We start from the raw sequence: 22366 nt of genomic DNA, 5'->3' as shown, positions 1-22366 counted from the left end.
CCTAAATTCTGAGTCTTTTAGTGAAGTTTAGGGCTAGTGGCCGGCGATCACCTTAGTATTTGTTTTTCTTGTTTAATGCTGGCAAATTAAACAGTATTTTTTTTGTCTTTCTGATGCCTGATTGTTTTTTTCTATTTAAGGTGCAGCTCCATCCAGAGATGCGAGTTGTATTCGTGTTGGCGATCCTCCTGTCCTGTGCGCCAACAGCATTTCTTGTATATTCGTCCGTGAACTGTTCTGTGAATTGTTCTGTAATTTATGTTTGTAGCAAGCAGCGGGTTGAGGTTTCTTCCTCAGACGGAGTTTTTCCTTACCACTGTTGCTCTGGGGGTTGGTAAGGTTAGACCTTACCTGTGTGAAGCACTTTAAGGCAACTCTGTTGTGATTTGGCTGTATATAAATGAAAAAAAATTGAAAAAAAAATTGAACCTGGATTCATCTTTTAGTCACATAGCACTACTATTATTCTGAACACTACTGTATCTGTGAGAATACTGCGGCATCAACAGCAATGTTGGGCAGCACTGCTCTGACACACAGGCGTGTGTGGGCTTGAAGGTATGACATCATCCCTGGCTGTGTCAACCTTTAAAGAAAATGTGCACGACGACTTGTCAGTTATGTACTTATGTTTAGCACGCTGGCATATAAAATAACATACTCACATCAACTTTTCCCCCAATTTATTAATACATCATAAACATTTTCCATATATAATATACATAGTATGATAACCAGATTTTTCACATTTGTGTCTCCATTCTCAACGTTTATTTCCTTTGCAAACAATAGGTGGTCTAAAATTATTTACAAGTGATAAAAATGTGAAAAGACAATTCAGAAGGAAACCAACAGAGGGATGCCATCTATTTTTATAATATATACACCAGGAGGATTAAGTCCAAATCTAAAGTATTAATGGATTGAGCTCCATACAATTTTCATTTCCTTACTGCTATTTTTGTCCCCCCCCCCCCCCGTTGGATGTATGAGAGTCCTGACAGCTGTAAGGAATCCTTTGTTCTCATTTGATGACAGTAGCAGCTACTCCACCTGCTCCTCAGCAAACACTGACACTACAGGATGGTGCTGTAACATGAACACCTCAACAATGCAGTGGATTCAATTACGTCACGAGTGACCATAAAATTCATCAGCTCTCGAACACAACCTGCATGAAAAATTCTAATGTACATACAGAATGTGAATTGCAGACCTAATGTATCGTTTTGGTGTTCATGTCATGCAAGGAACGGAATCGGCAACTATACTTTTGCCGTTAACTATAAAGGGCTCATCTACAGGTTTGAGTGAATCATCACATGACTCCAGAGGGTCTGGTATATGTAGCGGACACTAATGTTTCCCAACAATAGTGTGTCGCAGCAGTGCTCTTCCAAGAAGAAAGAAGAAGGAAAAAAACAAAACAACGGATTTTGTATGAAAGCATACAGGATGTGGGCTTGCTCATTAAAGTCAGACTGGTTTGTTACTTGCCAGATGAGATTCATCAAATCTCCATCTGTTTCATTATTCAAGAAAAAGGCATTAAAATAGGGAAGAAAAAAAAAAAAAAAGACTGAGGTGATTACGTCAGCAACAGAGATGAACAAAGGAAATGTGAGGCGTGTTACGTCTATGTGTTGCTGAACGTAGGCAAGGAGAAGTAATGAAAAGACAGACGGGACTTTCAGAAGGACCATCTCTCTTGTGTGCGAGGGTCCATGGAGAGGGAGGGGGACTCTGATGATGAGGGCTGAGTGCTGCTGTCTTCTCCATTCAAACTTTTCCTGCACACTGGACACGTATCATGCTGTGCGGCGCCACACACACACACACACACACACACACACACACACACACACACACACACACACACACACACACACACACACACACACACACACACACACACACACACACACACACAGAAAACAGGCAGAGGTTCTGTTAGCATTTTATTATAATGTACAATAATGGCAGTGAGAGTTCTACTTCTTTGCTGTGACTTTACCATTTCCAGCCATGGTACTATACAGTCTGAATGAAAGAAGTGGTTACAGGGTAACTGTCTGACTGGCTCCCCCACCGCAAAGTCCTCTTTGCACACTGGACATTCCATACAACAGTCTGCAGGAAGGGAAAACAACAACAAAAAAAACAAACAGGTGATTTGTAATCACTCACTTGGTGACAAATGGTAAATGTCTTAACTGTCTGCTTCTACTAAGTAGGTGACACACAGGTAAGTCAACTTTACTGTCCTTCAATGACTGCTTAAACTTGATGCCGACCAGTCACTGAACACACGATTATGACACTGAAAGGTGAAAAGACTATTTTGACTTCTTTATTACAAACTATGACAGAGAATAGTGCCACACCACCTTCCACTTCCTGTTACTCCACGCACAACCGCACCTCACAGTATTCAGTGTGGCAGACAGTAACAGCAGCAATGCTACCACGACGGACTATTGTGGTAAGGAATAACCATGATGGACTATTGTGGTAAGGAATAAATGTAATCAGCATCACATGGGATGACCTGACAGGACACGGCATGTTGTCTCTATGTATGTATCCATGTAAAGGGGGGGGTTGGATATCATTTAAATTAAAAATTTTCAAAAACAAAACCTACTGTTGCTCATGTAGGTTCATTTGCATTAGCCGTCAATATCTGACGAGAGATTATGATGCTTATCTGCATGATGTTTCTCATGGATATATAAATAAGTGACCCCATCCCCTCCCTGCTGGAATATACTCTCTGCTACAGATGTCTTTTCCAGATGAATTGCTCCCTCACCAGGTGCAGTTGAAACTCAGGGAAATCAAGCAGCGTCCCTTCATTCATAATGACGAGTGTTGCACATCACTGCGCGCGACTGCCATTTTCACACGAAGGCCGAATGAAAACTTTGTGATGCTTTAATGTGAACCACAATCATAAAGTGGTTTTGTGGTGATAGGGTTCCGCAGACAGCGGATCATTAACTCATAACATAAAACTGTGCAATCCATGGCTACCCAGTGTGGGTCCTTTGGGTCACACACCCTTTGATATGACCTGATCCACTAGGAGTGTTGGACGTCCATACACCCCAAGATCTGCCGGTGACAACAGCAGCATAAAACAAAGTTTGAAATTGTTGATTTTGGAGACATCATCCGCCCCTACAACAGGCTGAAGCCTGAGTGATTAATTTCCTCTTATACAAACATTTCAATCTTCTTACACATTTAAATTGACCTTGTACCTTATGTGCTATTGTTGCTGCTGAGACGCCATCTGTTGTTGTTTCTACTAGTTTGTCAAGTACAGCCATAAAAATTAAATAAATCACGGCACACAGAAGATCAGACCAACAGCTGCAACCACATCCACAAGCAACACTGCAATCGATCATGAGGGAGGACAACAAAAGAAATGCTGACACTGACCTGCTTGTTCCTGAGAAATATTGACAGTTGGAAGAGAAGAAATCTTCTCTTTCTCTGCTGGTGGAGGTCCAGTGTTCTCCAACTGACCTAGTAACTACACATACACACTTATAAATGTAATAAAAATCAATTGTTATTTATTTTATATATATATATATATATTTTTTTTTTTTACCTGTGTAATCACGGCATCTAACCCCCCCTGGCCCCAAGCATAATCCCCAGGGTTAGAGTGCAGCATCCCTGTCCTGAACAAGAGTTAGGACAATAAACATTTGGAAAATGACATTTTACAAAAAATATTAATTTTATGTTTTGGTCTATTAAAACATATTGGAGCTGAAGGCAAATAATGAACATGAGCTTAATATGCAGACCATCATCTTCCAACTGAGGGTGTACATTCAGGAATTACAGAAGTTGCACTTTAAAGTTACATTAATAACTAAACAATGAGTGTCAAATTCTGTCATGTGCCCGTTTCTCTAGAAAAATGCAGTTTGCACAGGTCATCATGTTAAGACTACAGTGAGTGGACAGCCTAACAATGGTGAGACATGATGAGCATGTGGTGAGCCCAAACGTCAACTGGATAATTGGACAAAAGTCCAGTCTGTCCTTGAAGAAGAGAGGTAACATCACATCTTGCAACAAGACCTGCACCAATATTTAACAATTTAACAAACAATATTTAATCACCTGTGCTTCAAATTTGTTAATTTTAAGAATTACCCTGACATACTGTGGAGTGGTTATCTTAGCCTGTTAAGCATTAACCTGCACTAGCCTCAACTATTATTTGGTTGAGAGTTCATTCCTGGTTGAAAAGGTGGTTCTGTCAGAGAGCCGTGTCTGTAGTTTAGAGCATCTTATTTCATTGGAGTTAAGAGCTTTAGCACGTAGTATCAGTCCTTAGACTTCTGTTAAATTATAATCAGACATCTGAATCATATTAAGACAAAAAATAAATTTCAAGTTCAAGCACATCATCTGCCAAATCCAGTGTCTTAATCTGGGCTTTATTAATAATATAAGGTCGCTGTACTCAAAATGATTGTGGATACATGATGTAATTTTGGAACATCGTTTTGATATGATCTGCTTATAAATGTAGTTGAAGACAAATGTACACCTGCCTTTAAATGAAGTTTACTCATGTTGCACATGATACTAAATAAGGCAGAGGTGTTGATTTAATCTAATCTAATACTATAATCCCACAAAAAAAAAATATCAGGGTGGTCTTTAATTCCACACTATCCTGTGACCTACACATTAAAGAAACTACAAAAACGGCCGCCTTTCATCTGTATATTGAATATAAAACCTATTCAGACTTGTCAGATGCAGAAACATTGATTCAAGAATTCAATTCAATTCATGCCTATGTTTCAACTACAATTGATTACTGTAATGTCTTTTTTCCTGGCTTGCCACATGAGCAGAGGTTGTTCAAATGGTTTAAAAATTCTGATGTTATGGTTCAAACCACAGGAATAAAGTTTGCCCATATTACGACAGTTTTGGTCTTCATTCAAGCATTCCTGTTCATGTGAGGTCAAATTTTAATGTTTTGTTATTAACATAGAAAATCACACATAGACAAGCACCTCCCTATGCAACTTTTCTAATTAAGCCTTATGGCCCCATGCTCTGCATTATCAAGATACAGGATTACTGTGTGTGTGTGTCAGAGCGTTTTATCGTGCACCCTTTCCGTGGAATAATCTGCCCACTAAAATAAAATAATCTGCATTTGTGGAGTTACGTATCGTAACGTATAAACCCAGATTAAAGACTCGTCTGCTCTCTCAGTGGTTTAATTCACATAAACAGTTGTATTGAATCCTCATCTTTCCCTCCAACTTCAGTTATTACCATTAGTGGCAGAAAAAAAACTCACATTCATATTCTGTGGAATGTTGGTGAAGCGTAAGACACTGTTGCTGGTGAACATGTTAGCACTTTAGCTGTTTGTTTGCAGATGTAAGATGGTGTTACAGTGAACTGTTCTTTCTGGCTGATTGATTTTTGCTTTGTTCTCTGTCCAAGGTCAAGTTGCTGATGAATAGGCAGATCATCTGTAAAAGGTCCTGGGATTTCTTGTGCACTGTTACTGCAGTCTGGCGCTTCATAAATCCTTCTCTCTATCCATTGGCCATCTATCTGATCCTGTGAGATCCTTCCAGTCCTGGAGCATGTGAGATCAACAGTGAACTGTGGAAATACAAAGGATGCTGAAGACTTCTAGAAGCATCATAGGGCTGATCTCTGGAGAATGATCTTTCTACGACTGATCTGGCTTTGATCACCAACTAGTCATTTACTGAGACTCTGCTCTTCACTATCTGGTTGTCTTTTGAGCACTTAGTTGTTGCGACCACTGGACACCATGTGTGTATGGTTGCTTAGCTACAATCTTTCTCTTTCTGCATGTGTGACAACTCTTTGTTGTGCACTGTTTTGTCATTTCATTATTCTAAGTGTGCCCAAAGCAAACGGTCACTGAGTCTTGTCTGCTTGAGGTTTCAGTTTCAATTTATTTCATTTATATAGCGCCAAATCACAACAAAGTTGCATCGAAGAGCTTCACACAAGTAAGGTCTAACCTTACCAACCCCTAGAGCAACAGTGGTAAGGAAAAACTCCCTCTGATGATTTGAACAAGCAGACCAAACTCAAAGGGATGACCCTCTGCTCGGGCCATGCTACCGACACGATTGACAAAACGAATATACAGGAAATTTTGGGAGTCCATGCCGGTGCACAGGACAGGAGGCTTGCAGAAGAAGACACCACTCCATCTCTGGATGGAGCTGCACCTCAAATAGAGAGAGAGAGAAAAAAAAAAAACAATCAGCCATCAGAAAGACAAATACAGTGTAATTTGTCAGCAAAACAGAAGAAATACTAAGGTGATCACCAGCCACTAGCCCTAAGCTTCACTAAAAGACCCAGAATTTAGATAAAGTTGAGGCCCCGGCCCGCTCTCTTTGCTAATAAATGAATTTAAAAGGGTAAAAAGCATAATAACATACTATGCCAGTATGCTAGCCATATGAAAGGGAAAATAAGTGCGTCTTAAGTCTGGATTTGAAAATCTTGAAAGTCTCTTCCTATAATCAAAAATAAGAGTGCTCGGAGAGCATAATATCCCACGCTGGCATATGCTGCTTTGGTACAAGTGTTTGCGACATTCTGATAACATTTCAAAGTATGTGACAGTTGATTTCAGAATGCAGGCATCCACTCATGAAACTGACGGGTCTAGATTTGTTAATCAAGGACCATAACTCTGGTAAAATGGGCCCAACTTGAACAATATGATAATATGCATATTACCAAACTGTAAACAAGGACTTGATATATCAAGTTTGACAAAATTCCTCTTAAAAATATGAGGAGTTGATTTCAGAATGCAGGCATCCACTCATGAAACTGATGGAGTCCCAACTGGAACGATATGATAATATGCATATCACCAACCAATAACAACGATTTGTACCAAGTTTCCCGAAATTCCTCCTAAAAATATGAGTTGTTTTCAGAATGCAGGCACCCACTCATGACACTGAGGGAGTCTAGATTTGTTAATCAAGCGCCTTAACTCTGGTAAAATGGGCCATACTCAAATGGTATGATAATATGCGTACGCATATTATCATACCATTTGAGTATTACCAACCTATAACAAGGACTTGTACAAAGTTTCATGAAATTCCTCCATGTGATAGGTGATGATTTCAGAATGCTTATACCCTTTTTGGAACAGACGGATGAAGAGACAGAAATTGTCATGACATAATCCCCCTTCGGGCCTTTGGCCAGCAGGGGAAGAATGGCTGGGAGAGTTTTTCTTTAGATGGTTGGATAATGTAAACCTAACTGTGGTTAAGCACCTTGTGGCTTATGTTGTGATTTGGTGCTGTATAAATTGAATTATTTGAATAAATACACCCTCAAAATAAAGATGATAGTTTCACTTAAGCCATGTCTGGAATGTTATATTTCTAATATTTCACAATGAGTGACTGAATTCAAACAATGTGACACATCTTACCATGAGAGGGGAGGTGAGCCAGGGACCCCAGAGTTGGCAAATAGTCCAGCAAGGAACTGCTGTACAATTCTAGGGAGGGTGAAGAGAGAGAGACAGAGAGATTCATGCCACCATAAATAACTGGAGCTATTACTGTAAGGACATAAATAACACTGTGAAGACTATAAGTGGGAGAGCGCAAGGCAGAAAAGAAAGCCAAGATGATGTAAGGAAGGCTAATGGATGAATTGGGTGATGATGAGGTAGATTATGCAGTTACTCACCCTTCCACAGCAGGCGAGCGGTCTGGCCTGCTGCTCACTCTGGACCTGTATCTCCTCTGGCTGTGAAGGCGAGGAGGGCGTCCAGGCCCCCAGTGCTCCCCAGAGCCTAACAAGCCACCCATAGCTCCCCCGAGGCCTGCTGGGACTGACCCTCCGATATGACTCCCTCCCAACCCCCCCAGGCCACTTAGACCGCCCAAGCTTCCTCCAGGAAGCCGGGGTTCTGACTCAGGTATGTCCCCATCTGTTGAAAATGGTCGCTCTACAAACAACAGGTGCCATAGCTGTTGGAACAATGGAAACAGAATTTTGAAATGTGTTTTCAGATGCACTAAATGAGAGCAAAAGCTAAACATGCTATAAACACACTGTGACAATTAAACAAGGCAACTGGAGGGGAGGAGGCTTGATGCAACAGTACAAAGCAGTCAGGAGCCAGACAGAAATATACATATTATATATGTACACACACAGAATAATCCTCAATGCCTCATCACCAGCCTCTAATCTCCAAATTCCCTCAGGCCAACTCTCACCTCTGCAAACTGTGTGGCTGTGTCATCCATCCCATTAGCAGCACCATCAAGGAGACTGACAAACACAAAGGGACAAAAATAAGTTCAGGTTTAATGTTGGTCTAAGACAATACTGCTCAGTAAACTGAAGAAACCTACATACATACAGTGTGCAACAGAAGTGAACAAACCCACTTAAATGTCAAATGATTTGAAACTGCATCACCTCGTAATGTTTGCATTGTGCCCAATTTGTCAAGTAGTATCAAGTACAGACTGCATATTCCATTCCAGACCTGTATCAAAGCTTTTATTGTTTTCCCAAAAATACCGTGACCGGTACATTTTGTTGGCAACAAAATGTGCCGTCATTACCGTTGGTAATGAAATGAAGCTCCACAACCATTTGTATGTCAGTGCTGCTAAGAGGAGAGTAGCAGGAGAGTTTTGCAGCTGTTATTGTTCTGAGTACATGGTGAGCCCGTTTGATTCTGCTAAAAACAGGAAAACATCTACAATGTGTGGACATTTTGATTTTGTATTGCTCAATAAGGTAACCTGAATTGTTTCCACAAATCTGTGCAATTCATTATTCCCCACTGGGACAGTGGACACACAATCACACGCTATCTGAGCATGCATCCATCACTCATGTTTTTTCAGCTTGTGAACACCTTATCCAATTCATTGGATAAGGTGATGTGCAAAATTGATGTGCAGAATAATATAATATTTCTATGACCTTTCAGGACATCTAATAGTCTGGATTTTTACAAGAGTCACTTCAGACGCTGTGGACTCTGATAACCTCTGTCAGACTGATTCCAAACATTTACAGGCATAATCATATACTAAGTATCCCCACCCGATGAACTTTTAGGGCCTATAGCATCACATGGTTGGCTGGTTCTAGTCCACCCATCCCCAGTGTCCTGACTTGAATCAGGAAGAGTGCCTGCTGTAAAAGTGCTGAATCCAGTTATACGAGGTCTGTTAGAAAAGTATCGTACCTTTTTATTTTTTTCAAAAACTATATGGATTTGATTCATATGTTTTTATGTCAGCCAAGCTTGAACCTTCGTGCGCATGGGTGAGTTTTTCCACGCCTGTCGGTTGCGTCATTCGCCTGTGGGCAGGCTTTGAGTGTGCACTGGTCCACCCCTCTCATCGTTGTTTCATTGCGAGGAAATGGCGGAATGATTTGGGCTTTTTTTTCCGTCAGAATTTTTTCAGAAACTGTTAGAGACAGGCAGCTGGAAACCATTCAAAAAATGTATCTGGCTTTCGGTGAAAATTTTACGGGCTGATTCGCTGATGAAGCGAGACAAAGGAACACCTCCATTTCGGCGTGCCAGAGGACAAGCCCAGCTCTCCACAATTTCTCTTATACTCACTCGACTGGTAAGCACTGAAAGCCGAGATAGGCATGTCCCAACTTGTCCTGTGACACTCCGAAACGGAGGTGTTCCTTTGTCTCGCTTCATCAGCGAATCGGTCGTGACGCACAAAGCCTCCGTGCGGCTTTCCATGACAAAATCTCTTGTTATAAGTGAAATCTGCCGGAAAATGGCTGATGTCCAGCTCTTGTGATAACCAGAGAAATTGCACACGACGGTCCCGGCTCCACACAGCCATCCGTTTAGAAATGATGTGGTGGTTTCTGCCTCTCGATGGCGACTCGGAGCGCAGCGTCCTTAAAGCGGTAGTAACACTCCTTATTCTCTGTGAAGCCCGTAATTTTTTTCACTGAAAGCCAGATACATTTTTCGAATGGTTTCCAGCTGCCTGTCTCTAACAGTTTCTGAAAAAATTCTGATGGAAAAAAAAAAGCCCAAATCATTCCGCCATTTCCTCGCAATGAAACAACGACGAGAGGGGTGGACCAGTGCTCACTCAAAGCCTGCACACAGGCGAATGACGCAACCGACAGGCATGGAAAAACTTACACATGCACACGAAGGTTCAATCTTGGCTGACGTAAAAACATATGAACCAAATCCATATAGTTTTTGAAAAAAATAAAAAGGTACGATACTTTTCTAACAGACCTCGTACATTTAATTTGGTTAAAAAACAAACAAAACAAAAACAGAAGCAGCCACAAGAATATTCGCAAACTTGACTTACAAACCATAGCACCATGTGCATTATCCATCCTACGCTTTCTTTTACAAAGGAACAAATACTGATATATTTTCAAGTATCTGAATCATTAATCTAATATTCAAAAATAAAATAGTGTATTTAATGTGTCCAGGCTGGAATTTAGTATATCTGCTGTAATTTTTGTTATCCACCAGATGTCAACGTTTTATCCTTCGGGACGGCACTACTTAATACAACAGGCAGAAAGCATCAAATTCTTTACTACCACTTAGTAAACGGAGCAGTCCAATGAGGGAAAATTCCAAGACACCAGTGACAAATGAAAGAGTTTCAAGCTTTCGTGGACGTGACGAGAGAAACTTTAACTTTTGTCTGTTACTTACTAATGACACGCTTTGAACGAAGTTCAAAAACCTGTCAAATTTCACCAACTGTTCGCCAAAAGGCACAAGGGAGACTCCACCCAGCACTGTATCTACTTTTGTTTAAAACTTACACACACACACACACGCATGCGCGCGGTATGAAAGATTGTGGAGTCGTGTGGCACCACAAAAACTGTCACTTTACTCTGTAACATACAACTGCTTCACATTTTTTGGAGTTAACAATCTGGTTATGAACACTGTCAGAGTAAACAAAGACAGAAATGGATGTAAAATGGACACACTAACATAATATACTAACTAATCCTATGAAGCGGCTTGGAACATTTCTAGTAGTTGCCATGTAATAATGTCTCCTACCTGGAGTCTTCTGTTACTTCCTCTATGAACCCAGAATCACATCTTGGACAGATATATTCCTGAAAGAGTCATGACATGACAACACAAGGGTAATGGTTAGATTTTATAGGATGCAAAATGTTTACTAAATGTAAACAAGGAGGTAGAGATGCCTAATTTATAGTGTTTCTTAGGGAAGCCAATTTCAACACAGAAGTTGAAATGGTTCTGAAACATGTTCTGTCCGAATTACACCAAGAAAAAACTGTGCATGCATCCCCCCCAAAATGGATGTGTTCATTCTTTATGTAATCCTACCCTAACCTTGCAAACCTTTATCGCTGATATATACATCGCATATCACAGAAATCAAAATGTACATATTGATGAATCAAAAAAAAAAATCATATGAACACATCAAAGAATAACCAGAGACAATCATCATTCAAATCGGTTTAGTAATAGAGCGGCACGATTTGACGAAAAGACATTGCTATTATTGTGGAAAATACTGAGATTGTGATTAGCGACTGCAATATGGCACACATTCGGTTTTTGTAATTTTACAGTTAGGACTGCACATATTTAGAAGACAGCACAGTTTTTGTCGTTTCACCTCTGTACACCTCCACAATGGAGGTGAAATAAAACAATCAGGATATGCTAAAACATTTAACTTTATTTTTAATCCACAGGGATTAACTAAAATATACTATTGACGATTTAGAAATGTTGCCAATTTTTACACATAGTCCCTCCATCTTCACAGCCCATGAATAATTGAATAAGGTAGTTATTGCACATACAAATCATCATGTTTACACCCAGTTTTCTTTAGTCATGAAATGGATACACAGAAACTTCTAAATCACTGAATATGTCTTGCAGTATGGTAGTGTATGTAAATCTGTCTGGAGAAGGCATTTCTCAAAAACTGAGTGACCATGCAAGGAGACCAGTGAAGGAACCTACCAAGACACCCACAGCAACACTAACAGAGTGAGAGATCTCTGTGGGTGATCAGACAAACTATGCATAGTGCTATAAATGGCTGTAATACCTAAATGGATAATGTAATATTTCTATTCAACTACAGTTTTGGATCTGTCTTGTTTCATTTCAATGCCATTGTGGTGATGTAAAAGAAAGAAAATTACAAGAATGGTGCCACTGCCCAAATACTTAAGGAATGCATTTCACGTTAAAGAAAGGTAGTTTTTTTTTGGGGGGGGGGGGGGGTGCCCAAGTACAAAACCAGTGCAGGGATATTCCTGGGTCCTGGGTAAAAATGCCAATGAGCCAAAGGCTCACTCACCATAAAAACTGATGATGATATGATGTTAATCAGAATCCATACCGATAGACTTTACATGCTGTTTAGTCCTGTAGGCCTCTGTTTAGCAGTACTTTGTTAATAACCCCTAAATATGTTGGGAGAGATCCTCCGACCTCAGGACACTATGTACATCCTGCATCCTTTTTTCCCCCCCATAAAGGGACAGCGTCAAACCCGGTTATGTATTTCAGGTGACGATTAGTAGGTATCCATGAACAAAGATGATTTCTATGACGCTCAAGTTTCTTTTGTCTGCTGATTTTGTGTTCCTCAAATGTGCTAAAAAAAAGGGGAACTGCAGAGTGCCCTCTGTTGGATAAACTATGGAAAAACATCATCTCCAGTGATTCATGTTTCAAAAGGGTGATAATGGGCTAATGGTGCCTCACTGCCTCAGGTAAAGGGACATTTTCTCCTTATGATCACTGGATTTATATAAAATATTTTGGGGGTATTCTTGTTACATAAGTCACAGAAGTCTTAAACAAGCTGTGTCATGCCTAAATGGTATTTATAGCAGGAAAATTATTGTTTAAAACACTCAAAACTGTAGACTTAGGAAATATTTTAACATTCAACCTCAAAATGTGAAAATACTAGAAGCACTCAGAGTGCAAACCTCTGCCAAGGCCATGGGGTCACTGACGCCATAACATCTACACCCCGTGGAATCACTGAACCTAAAAAAGTCTAACAATGATGTTTGCTCAGTAGTAACAAAAAAGTTTAATCTGCTGTGACTGGATAACATGTATCCTTAGCGCTTGGCATCACAGTTTATTGCAACTTGCACCTTTCCCAGAAGCTACTGTCATCTAAGCACTGATATTGATATTGCATGTGCTTATAGAGAAAAACAAGTAAGAGACAAAATTCAACTTATTATTCAACTAAACTGCAAATATATGAATTTTTTAACACTTATGAAACACTTCTCTAAACAAGGCCATAGGGTCACTGACCCTAAAGAGATTCCCTCCTTGGCACAGTGATCTATTTCTTTTTGTCTCTTTCTCTAAAATTGTATATAATAATCATTAGATTATTAATATATAAACAAAAATTAATTTAAGAAATATTACAATTTTAAAACAAATGCACCCAAAAGTGATGACAGCTGCAACTGCTTAATGCTAACTTTTAACATTGAAAATGCCACAGACATGCTAACGCGTTAGCATCGGGATCCGGATTGTGATCTGGATCACCACTAAAATTTAATCACTTGGTCCTCTTGTCATTTCCAACCACTCCACAAAATTTCATCAAAATCCATTCAAAACTTTTTGAGTTATCCTGCTGACAGACAGACAAACAAACAAACAAACAAACGCGACCGAAAACATAACCTCCTTGGCGGAGGTAATAAAAAGGCAAATAAAAATCCCTTTAATACTTATCTTATTGTGAGCAAGACATAAATCTGGACTATTTTAAATTTTCAAATCAGCTTCCTGTAAAATCTGCATGAAAACAATGTACCAACAAAACAGACAGACTTTTCTGTAGGTTTACAACCCTATTCCACAGGACACCATTCTATTACGATCCCTCATGATCCAGAAACAGTGCAAAAATGGGATGGAACCGCTTACTCAGGCCCCCCATCTGATCTGTCCCCCTGCCGGGGCATAATGTTATTATTAACCATCAGATGACAAAGTAAAACTTCTTAATCATTCTAAGGTCAGTTTTAAGTGGAAACAAGGTGTTTATCTATTAATCGCTGCTAATGCTCCAACATGACGAATGCACAGTGAAGGCAGGGGGACCAATCAGACTGTGACACCAGGTTCGTGCATGTGCAGACTAGTTTAGAGGATCATTCAGACCAGGGGAGTGCTGAACAGTGACACCGGCACGCCTTCTATAAGGCTGGCTTATAAAGCGCATACTGAGAAAATGCTATCCAAAACGAAAGGAAAGCTGCTCCTGATTGTGTTCTCAGCCAGAACCGCAACAAACGCTGCTTTGCTTGAAATTTTTAGCTGTATTTACTAGGACTACCCCATTTAAAGTTGGTTGAACATGATTAAAGCTGACTACAAACACCTGAAAAGTGGCCACATAATGACGGTCATTTGTTGAATCGGGATGAAATTTTTGAACAGGTCGAAAATTTCCCCCGATTTCAAAACTGGTGCAGATGATGGCCATAAGTACTGTGTATACCAAGTTTGTTCAAGACTGACAAAAGATCAATCAATCAATCAATTTTTTTATATAGCGCCAAATCACAACAAACAGTTGCCCCAAGGCGCTTTATATTGTAAGGCAAGGCCATACAATAATTATGTAAAACCCCAACGGTCAAAACGACCCCCTGTGAGCAAGCACTTGGCTACAGTGGGAAGGATGGACCAAGGAGTGATACAGTGATGTTTCAAAATATGGCCTGATTTGCTATTCGGGATGAAACGGAAAGGAACAGCATTCTGTGGAATAGGGGTATTACATCTTTCAACAAGTCTGTGACTAATGATTGTTCAAGTGTCGTCAATGAGCTTCAGTGAACTTTAACTACTGAGCCAATCACCGTTTCAGAGCAAAACCTCTGTGGTTCATTTTATTTCAATCACACTTAGCTCTAGCTTTAACATGAAAAACGACTGAAAGTCTGACTTTGAGAAAAGCTGAAAAGTAGGGTGTCAGCAAAGGAGAAAAAAAACCTGTTGCAGAACATTCCTCCAAGTGTTTTTAAAAATATGAAATAAACTCAATAGTGATATGCCAGACATCTTTGCATTGTTGAAAGTGTTGTTTAAATAAAATACAACCACAATTCCAATGAAGCTGGGACGTTGTATAAAATGTAAATAAAAACAGAATACAATGATTTGCAAATCCTCTTCAACCTATATTCAATTGAGTACAACACAAAGATAAGATTTTTAATGTTCAATCTGATAAACTTTATCGTTTTGTGCAAATATTTGCTCATTGTGAATTGGACGCCTGCAACACATTTAAAAAAAGCTGGGACAGTGATATCTTTACCACTGTGTTACATCATCTTTCCTTCTAACAACACTCAATAAGCATTTGGGAACTGAGGACAGTAAATGTTGAAGCTTTGTAGGTGGAATTCTTTCCCATTCTTGCTTGATGTATGACTTCAGTTGTTCAACAGTCCAGGGTCTCCAATGTTGTATTTTGCGCTTCATAATGCGCCACACATTTTCAATGGGTGCCAGGTCTGGACTGCAGGCAGGCCAGGCTAGTACCTGCACTCTTACTACGAAGCCACACTGCTGTAACACGTGCAGAATGTGGCTTGGCACTGCCTTGCTGAAATAAGCAGGGACGTTCCTGAAAAAGACATTGCTTGGATGGCAGCATGTGTTGCTCCAAAACCTGGATATACCTTCCAGCATTGATGGTGCCATCACACATCACAGATCTATACCATCACAGATGCTGGCTTTTGACCTTTGCGCTGGTAACAATCTGGATGGTCTTTTTCCTCTTTTGTCCGGAGGACAACAATGTCCATGATTTCCAAAAACAATTTGAGATGTGGACTCATCAGACCACAGCACACTTTTCCACTTTGCGTCTGTCCATTTCAAATGAGCTCGAACCCAAAGAAGGCGGCGGTGTTTCTGGATGTTGTTGATGTATGGCTTTCGCTTTTCTTGGCAGAGTTTTAACTTGCACTTGTAGATGTAGCGACAAACTGTGTTAATTGACAATGGTTTTCTGAAGTGTTCCTGAGCCCATGAGGTAAGATCCTTTACACAATGATGTCGGTTTTTAATGCAGTGCCGCCTAAGGGATCGAAGGTCACAGGCATTCAATGTTGGTTTTCGGCCTTGCCCCTTACGTGTAGAAAGTTCTCCAGATTCTCTGAATCTTCTGATTATATTATGGACTGTAGATGATGGAATCCCTAAATTCCTTGCAACTGAACATTAAGAAAAATTTTTCTTAAACTGTTGGACTATTTTTTCACACAATTGTTCAAAAAGTGGTGATCCTCGCCCCATCTTTGCTTCTGAACAGCTGAGCCTTTTGAGGATGCTCCTTTTATACCCAATCATGACACTCACCTGTTACCAATTAGGTGTTCTTTGAGCATTCATCAACTTTCCCAGTCTATTGTTGCCCTGTCCCAACTTTTTTGAAACATGTGGCAGGCATCCATTACAAAATGAACAAATATTTGCACAAAACAATAAAGTTTATCACTTTGAACATTAAATATCTTGTCTTTGTGGTGTTTTCAATTGAATATAGGTTGAAGAGGATTTGCAAATCATTGTATTCTGTTTTTATTTACATTTTACACAATGTCCCAACTTCACTGGAATTGGGGTAGTATATAACAGTTTGATGGTCGGTGTAACAGATTTGTGGGACAGCATGTTTCTAAGTCACCCACTGTGTAGTTGTTGAATCATGGTTTCTAATTTGTGGCCTGCGAGCCACATCTGGCCTGGCATCTTTTTGTTTTGAAATGCTTTTCATTGGCAGATTACCCTGAGATTTGCCAGTGATGACTAGGGGGATTTTGACAATGAATATGCATACTAATTATTGTTTTTTCTGGATCAAAATGAGGCAGAGGCTGCAGCCCACCACAAGAACGGGAAGGGTGCATGTCTTGTTTGTGGCACACGTACATATTAGCAGTACTCCACTCGATCGACCACCCATCATTATCGGCTGATTTCCATGAAAGTATGCGATTGGTGTATGTCGATCAATGCTTTTCATTGTTGATCACAAAAACCGATTGCCTGTAGCTCATACTTTACACGCCCTGTGTGCAGTGTAGTGTATCCCTCCCACCGTCTCCCCCTCTATCTCCTTCACACTGCGCAGGGGCACGGCAGCAAACCCCAACAAACATGGCTGCCACTCATTGGTAAAAGTGATATTTTCACACAAAAAAACCCCAAAACAAAACAAATTTATAGTTCTGTAAAATTACAGGCTTTTTTGTTCTGTTTGTTTTGTTGATTAAGCTTTGCAGGACTATGGTAAGTTTTCATAAACACTGAGCAGTGAGCAAATTAATTAGGTTTAACATTTCTGAGGGCCTCATATTTCTTTGCACAATAGTATGTTCCTTTCGGCTTCTCACTTTTCTCACTCGGGGTCACCACAGCAGATATGAGAAGCACCTCACAATATGAGTCCCCCTTCCCACCGGTGAGTGCAACCAGGCCTGAAATAAAATTCTACGGGCAACAGTGAAGGTGCTCCTTTTAATGTTTTTACCTATTTTTACAAAAGAAAGTAGTGTGTTGCAACCAAACTACAACCCTCAAGACTAATACTAATTGAATGACATGGATCAAAGAGTGGGGACTTTATTTGTTAAGAACACCTTCATTTTTCAGTAGTTTTGAGTGTTTAGCAGAATTACACCAGAATGACTTAACTGATTTCTTGAAGCTTGGTGGAAGGGCGATGTACAGGCGAAATTAGGAAACCATTCACATATAGTGAATCCAATTAAGGTGGCAGATCCAGTTCTCTCTCTCTCACTCACTCCAAAAAACTTTATTAGCCCATCTCAAACAGTTTGTAGTTTAAAAAATTCGTTAACCACTGATTTTAGAACATCATGCTAAATATAAATGTGTGAATGTGTTTGTGTGTATGTACAAACCCCTGGCAAAATTATGGAATCACCGGCCTCGGAGGATATTCATTCAGTTGTTTAATTTTGTAGAAAAAAAGCAGATCACAGACATGACACAAAACTAAAGTCATTTCAAAGGGCAACTTTCTGGCTTTAAGAAACACTATAAGAAATCAGGAAAAATAATTGTGGCAGTCAGTAACGGTTACTTTTTTAGACCAAGCAGAGGGAAAAAAAAATATGGAATATGGAATCACCCTGTAAATTTTCATCCCCAAAACTAACACCTGCATCAAATCAGATCTGCTCGTTTGTCTGCATCTAAAAAGGAGTGATCACACCTTGGAGAGCTGTTGCACCAAGTGGACTGACATGAATCATGGCTCCAACACGAGAGATGTCAATTGAAACAAAGGAGAGGATTATCAAACTCTTAAAAGAGGGTAAATCATCACGCAATGTTGCAAAAGATGTTGGTTGTTCACAGTCAGCTGTGTTTAAACTCTGGACCAAATACAAACAACATGGGAAGGCTGTTAAAGGCAAACATACTGGTAGACCAAGGAAGACATCAAAGCGTCAAGGCAGAAAACTTAAAGCAATATGTCTCAAAAATCGAAAATGCACAACAAAACAAATGAGGAACGAATGGGAGGAAACTGGAGTCAATGTCTGTGACCGACCTGTAAGAAACCGCTTAAAGGAAATGGGATTTACATACAGAAAAGCTAAACGAAAGGCATCATTAACACCTAAACAGAAAAAACAAGGTACAATGGGCTAAGGAAAAGCAATCGTGGACTGTGGATGACTGGATGAAAGTCATATTCAGTGATGAATCTCGAATCTGCATTGGGTAAGGTGATGATGCTGGAACTTTTGTTTGGTGCCGTTCCAATGAGATTTATAAAGATGACTGCCTGAAGAGAACATGTAAATTCCACAGTCATTGATGATATGGGGCTGCATGTCAGGTAAAGGCACTGGAGAGATGGCTGTCATTACATCATCAATAATGCACAAGTTTTACATTGATATTTTTGGACATTTTTCTTATCCCATCAATTGAAAGGATGTTTGGGGATGATGAAATCATTTTTCAAGATGATAATGCATCTTGCCATAGAGCAAAAACTGTGAAACATTCCTTGCAAAAAGACACATAAGGTCAATGTCATGGCCTGCAAATAGTCCGGATCTTAATCCAATTGAAAATCTTTGGTGGAAGTTGAAGAAAATGGTCCATGACAAGGCTCCAACCTGCAAAGCTGATCTGGCAACAGCAATCAGAGAAAGTTGGAGCCAGATTGATGAAGAGTACTGTTTGTCACTCATTAAGTCCATGCCTCAGAGACTGCAAGCTGTTATAAAAGCCAGAGGTGGTGCAACAAAATACTAGTGATGTGTTGGAGCGTTCTTTGTTTTTCATGATTCCATAATTTTTTCCTCAGAATTGAGTGATTCCATATTTTTTTCCCTCTGCTTGGTCTAAAAAAGTAACCGTTACTGACTGCCACAATTTTTTTTCCTGATTTCTTATAGTGTTTCTTAAAGCCAGAAAGTTGCCATTTGAAATGACTTTAGTTTTGTGTCATGTCTGTGATCTGCTTTTTTTCTACAAAATTAAACAACTGAATGAACATCCTCCGAGGCCGGTGATTCCATAATTTTTGCCAGGGGTTGTAAACATATGTCTGTGTGGGCAATCTACAGTTCTGCAGCTTTGTTCTGTTTCTGTGATGTTTTATTATTCATGTTTTAATTGTGACCTGCCAAGGAACTGCAGATGTGAATTAGCTTTAAGCTAATTCTCGTACAATGCATCAAGTGGAAACAAGTAACACAAATAAAACGAATAAAAAAAAAAACAAAAGTCTTGGAGAAACCGCGATGAAAGTGGGCCATGGAAAAAACAACAACAAAAACAAAACATGAAAATTTTTGGTAAGGGCCGAAGCCCCTGAAAAACTTTAAATCTCAGGTGTTCTCAGACACATTCTGGTGAATTTTCTGGTCTATTTACCCACCAAAAAATCTAAAAAAAAAAAATCTATTTTTTGTTCTTTTCACACAACTTGTATCATGCTACGGCCTTTAATCGAAAAAAAAAAAAACATACATTGCAGCTCAGAAAAGTTCACAGTAAAGGAAATGACAATTCAAAGAACTATCAATTCAAATGGAACAGTATTAGTATTTATGGCACATTAATGCATCAACTTGTTAAACCTTCACTCATTTCTGAATTTTCCTAGCTTTAGCAGGAGTTTTGGAGCTGTTGATAATCTTGCTTTTCAAATTCTTGGTGACCTTATGTATAGATGTCTGGGTTTTCAGTTGTTTTTCCTGGGACAATCCCAGTTCCTGCCTGCGTTCATCTCTCTTTTCTTTGGCTTTTAGCAATTTCTTTATAAAAACACAAATACTGCATATACTGAAAAGCACTAAATTTATTTTTCCCCCAGTTCATGGAAATAGAGGTGAGGGCTCTAGGAAAATCATTGCTTATCTGGCTAGATCCCGACTTAACAAATATTATAAAAAGTACATTAATGACAACATGTATTGTCTTATACATAATGCAAGTGATAATTAAATAAAAATATTTTCTTGAATCCCCATGTTTTTCCTGAGTGTTATATGCTCATCTGTATGCTAACAACACTAACATTGCTAGTAGCTTCAGTAGCTTCACCCATTAGCTCCACTTAATATATGATTACTGGAAAAATACACAGCTCATAACTTTTAATGCCCACAACAAGGTAAGCCATTAGGAGAACCACCATGCAGTCCCCAAAAATATGATTTAATAAACATGAACCGAAACCAAAACCAACCCTTCTTCTTTGTTGGATTTTACTGGTGGTTTGCAAACCAACACGGAGCACTACCACCAAAAACTGTTCGGACGTGGAACATGAATGGATTCTGACATATGTTGTCAAAAAATAACCCGGAAACGTTCACCAAATAAGTAAAAACCTGGAGTCACATCGAATGCATATTCTTTTATTATGTCATGTTGTGTTTTCCGTTACTACCTTGAGAAACCTTTGTAAAAACCATGTAACTGATAAAATGGCCTAAGTAGTGGGTAACCTCTGAGTCTGGCCTCCTTGAGGTTTCTTCCTCAGTATCATCAGAGGGAGTTTTTTTTTACTTACCACTATCACCTGTGTGCTTGGTCTTGGGGTTGGTAAGGTTAGACCTTGCATGTGTGAAGCACCTTGAGACAGCTTTGCTGTGATTTGGCACTATATAAAATTTTAAAAAAATTGAAATTGAATCAATACAGACCTGATTAGTTTTTTGTTTTTTTACTTTTTCTATTGAGAGCTATAGCTTTCACCTGGAGTCCCCCCCCCCCCCCCCAAGTAATTTTGAGACAGATGTGATTTTATTTCATTTTTGTTCTTCTTGAATTTGATTCATTTATAAGAAGTTACCGAAAGTCACCAGGAATTAATAAATGCAGTTCATAGTTTATTTTGTCACATTTATAAATGTATTTTTTGTAAAGTGACACTGTCAGACCCAAATATTAAGAGCTTACAGTTTTTGTATCAGAAAGGAAACGTAATCACATTCTTACATTATTATTATTTTACGTGACACCTAAGGAGTGCGTGCGACAGAAAACCAATCCTACATTTCAGTGAATTACTAATAATACATTGCTCTCTCCTTACCTGACTTTTAAAATGAAACCAAAAACAACACCATACCCAAATTCCCCTGCAACGTCAGTCACAACATTGTTCTATATGAAAATAAAACAAAAGTAACAACCCAACATGAGACAAATGAAGCTCCTACAGTCTGCGATGTAAAAAGTATTGTGGCTGTTTCCGCAGGTGTTGCGATTTTCGTTGTGTTTTAACCAAAATATAACACAAATGTATGTCGAACGGAGACTTGGCTGCCGTGAAGGTTTTAAATATACAACAATACCAAAAACCTGTCGACGTTAAACTTTAAGGTCTAATTCGTATAAAGGCGTCTGCAACTGTCCAGAGTTTATTTACAGTTTAATACAACAACAATGTTGCTAATTGCTAACAAGCTAGCGGGAGGTGTAGCCATAGCCAGCACAAGAAACAAACGGTAGTTTAGCTGAAAGTTGACTTGTCATCAGTACGTATTATACTAGAAAGACGACGAAAACCCTAGTATCAAAAGACACCTTCCTTACCGGTAGTTTTGGGTTTACTTCGCCCTTACAACAGTGACAGAAAAACCGATGCGGGGGAACAGCCGCAGCCTCCGCCATCTTCCGAAACTGGCCCAAACCAACAGTGACGTCAGTCCTCCACAAAGTTGC

The 22366-nt window shown here is 39.5% G+C and overlaps 1 protein-coding gene across 1 annotated transcript; it reads right to left on the bottom strand.

The window, feature by feature from the left end:
• Positions 1-666: 666 nt before the first annotated feature.
• rnf115 (ring finger protein 115) lies at positions 667-22346 on the bottom strand. Its single transcript, XM_034174722.1, has 9 exons — positions 22238-22346; positions 11138-11196; positions 8307-8361; positions 7771-8054; positions 7508-7576; positions 3623-3695; positions 3448-3541; positions 2015-2130; positions 667-1813 (listed from the first exon to the last, which is right to left on the bottom strand). The coding sequence occupies exons 1-9, from the start codon at positions 22313-22315 to the stop codon at positions 1691-1693; spliced, it is 951 nt and encodes a 316-aa protein (XP_034030613.1). The 5' UTR covers positions 22316-22346; the 3' UTR covers positions 667-1690.
• Between the last annotated feature and the right edge of the window lie 20 nt (positions 22347-22366).

Source organism: Thalassophryne amazonica, chromosome 7 (genome assembly GCF_902500255.1).
Source record: "Thalassophryne amazonica chromosome 7, fThaAma1.1, whole genome shotgun sequence".
NCBI classification, from domain to species: domain Eukaryota; kingdom Metazoa; phylum Chordata; class Actinopteri; order Batrachoidiformes; family Batrachoididae; genus Thalassophryne; species Thalassophryne amazonica.
This window is presented reverse-complemented; position numbering and strand designations above follow the sequence as displayed.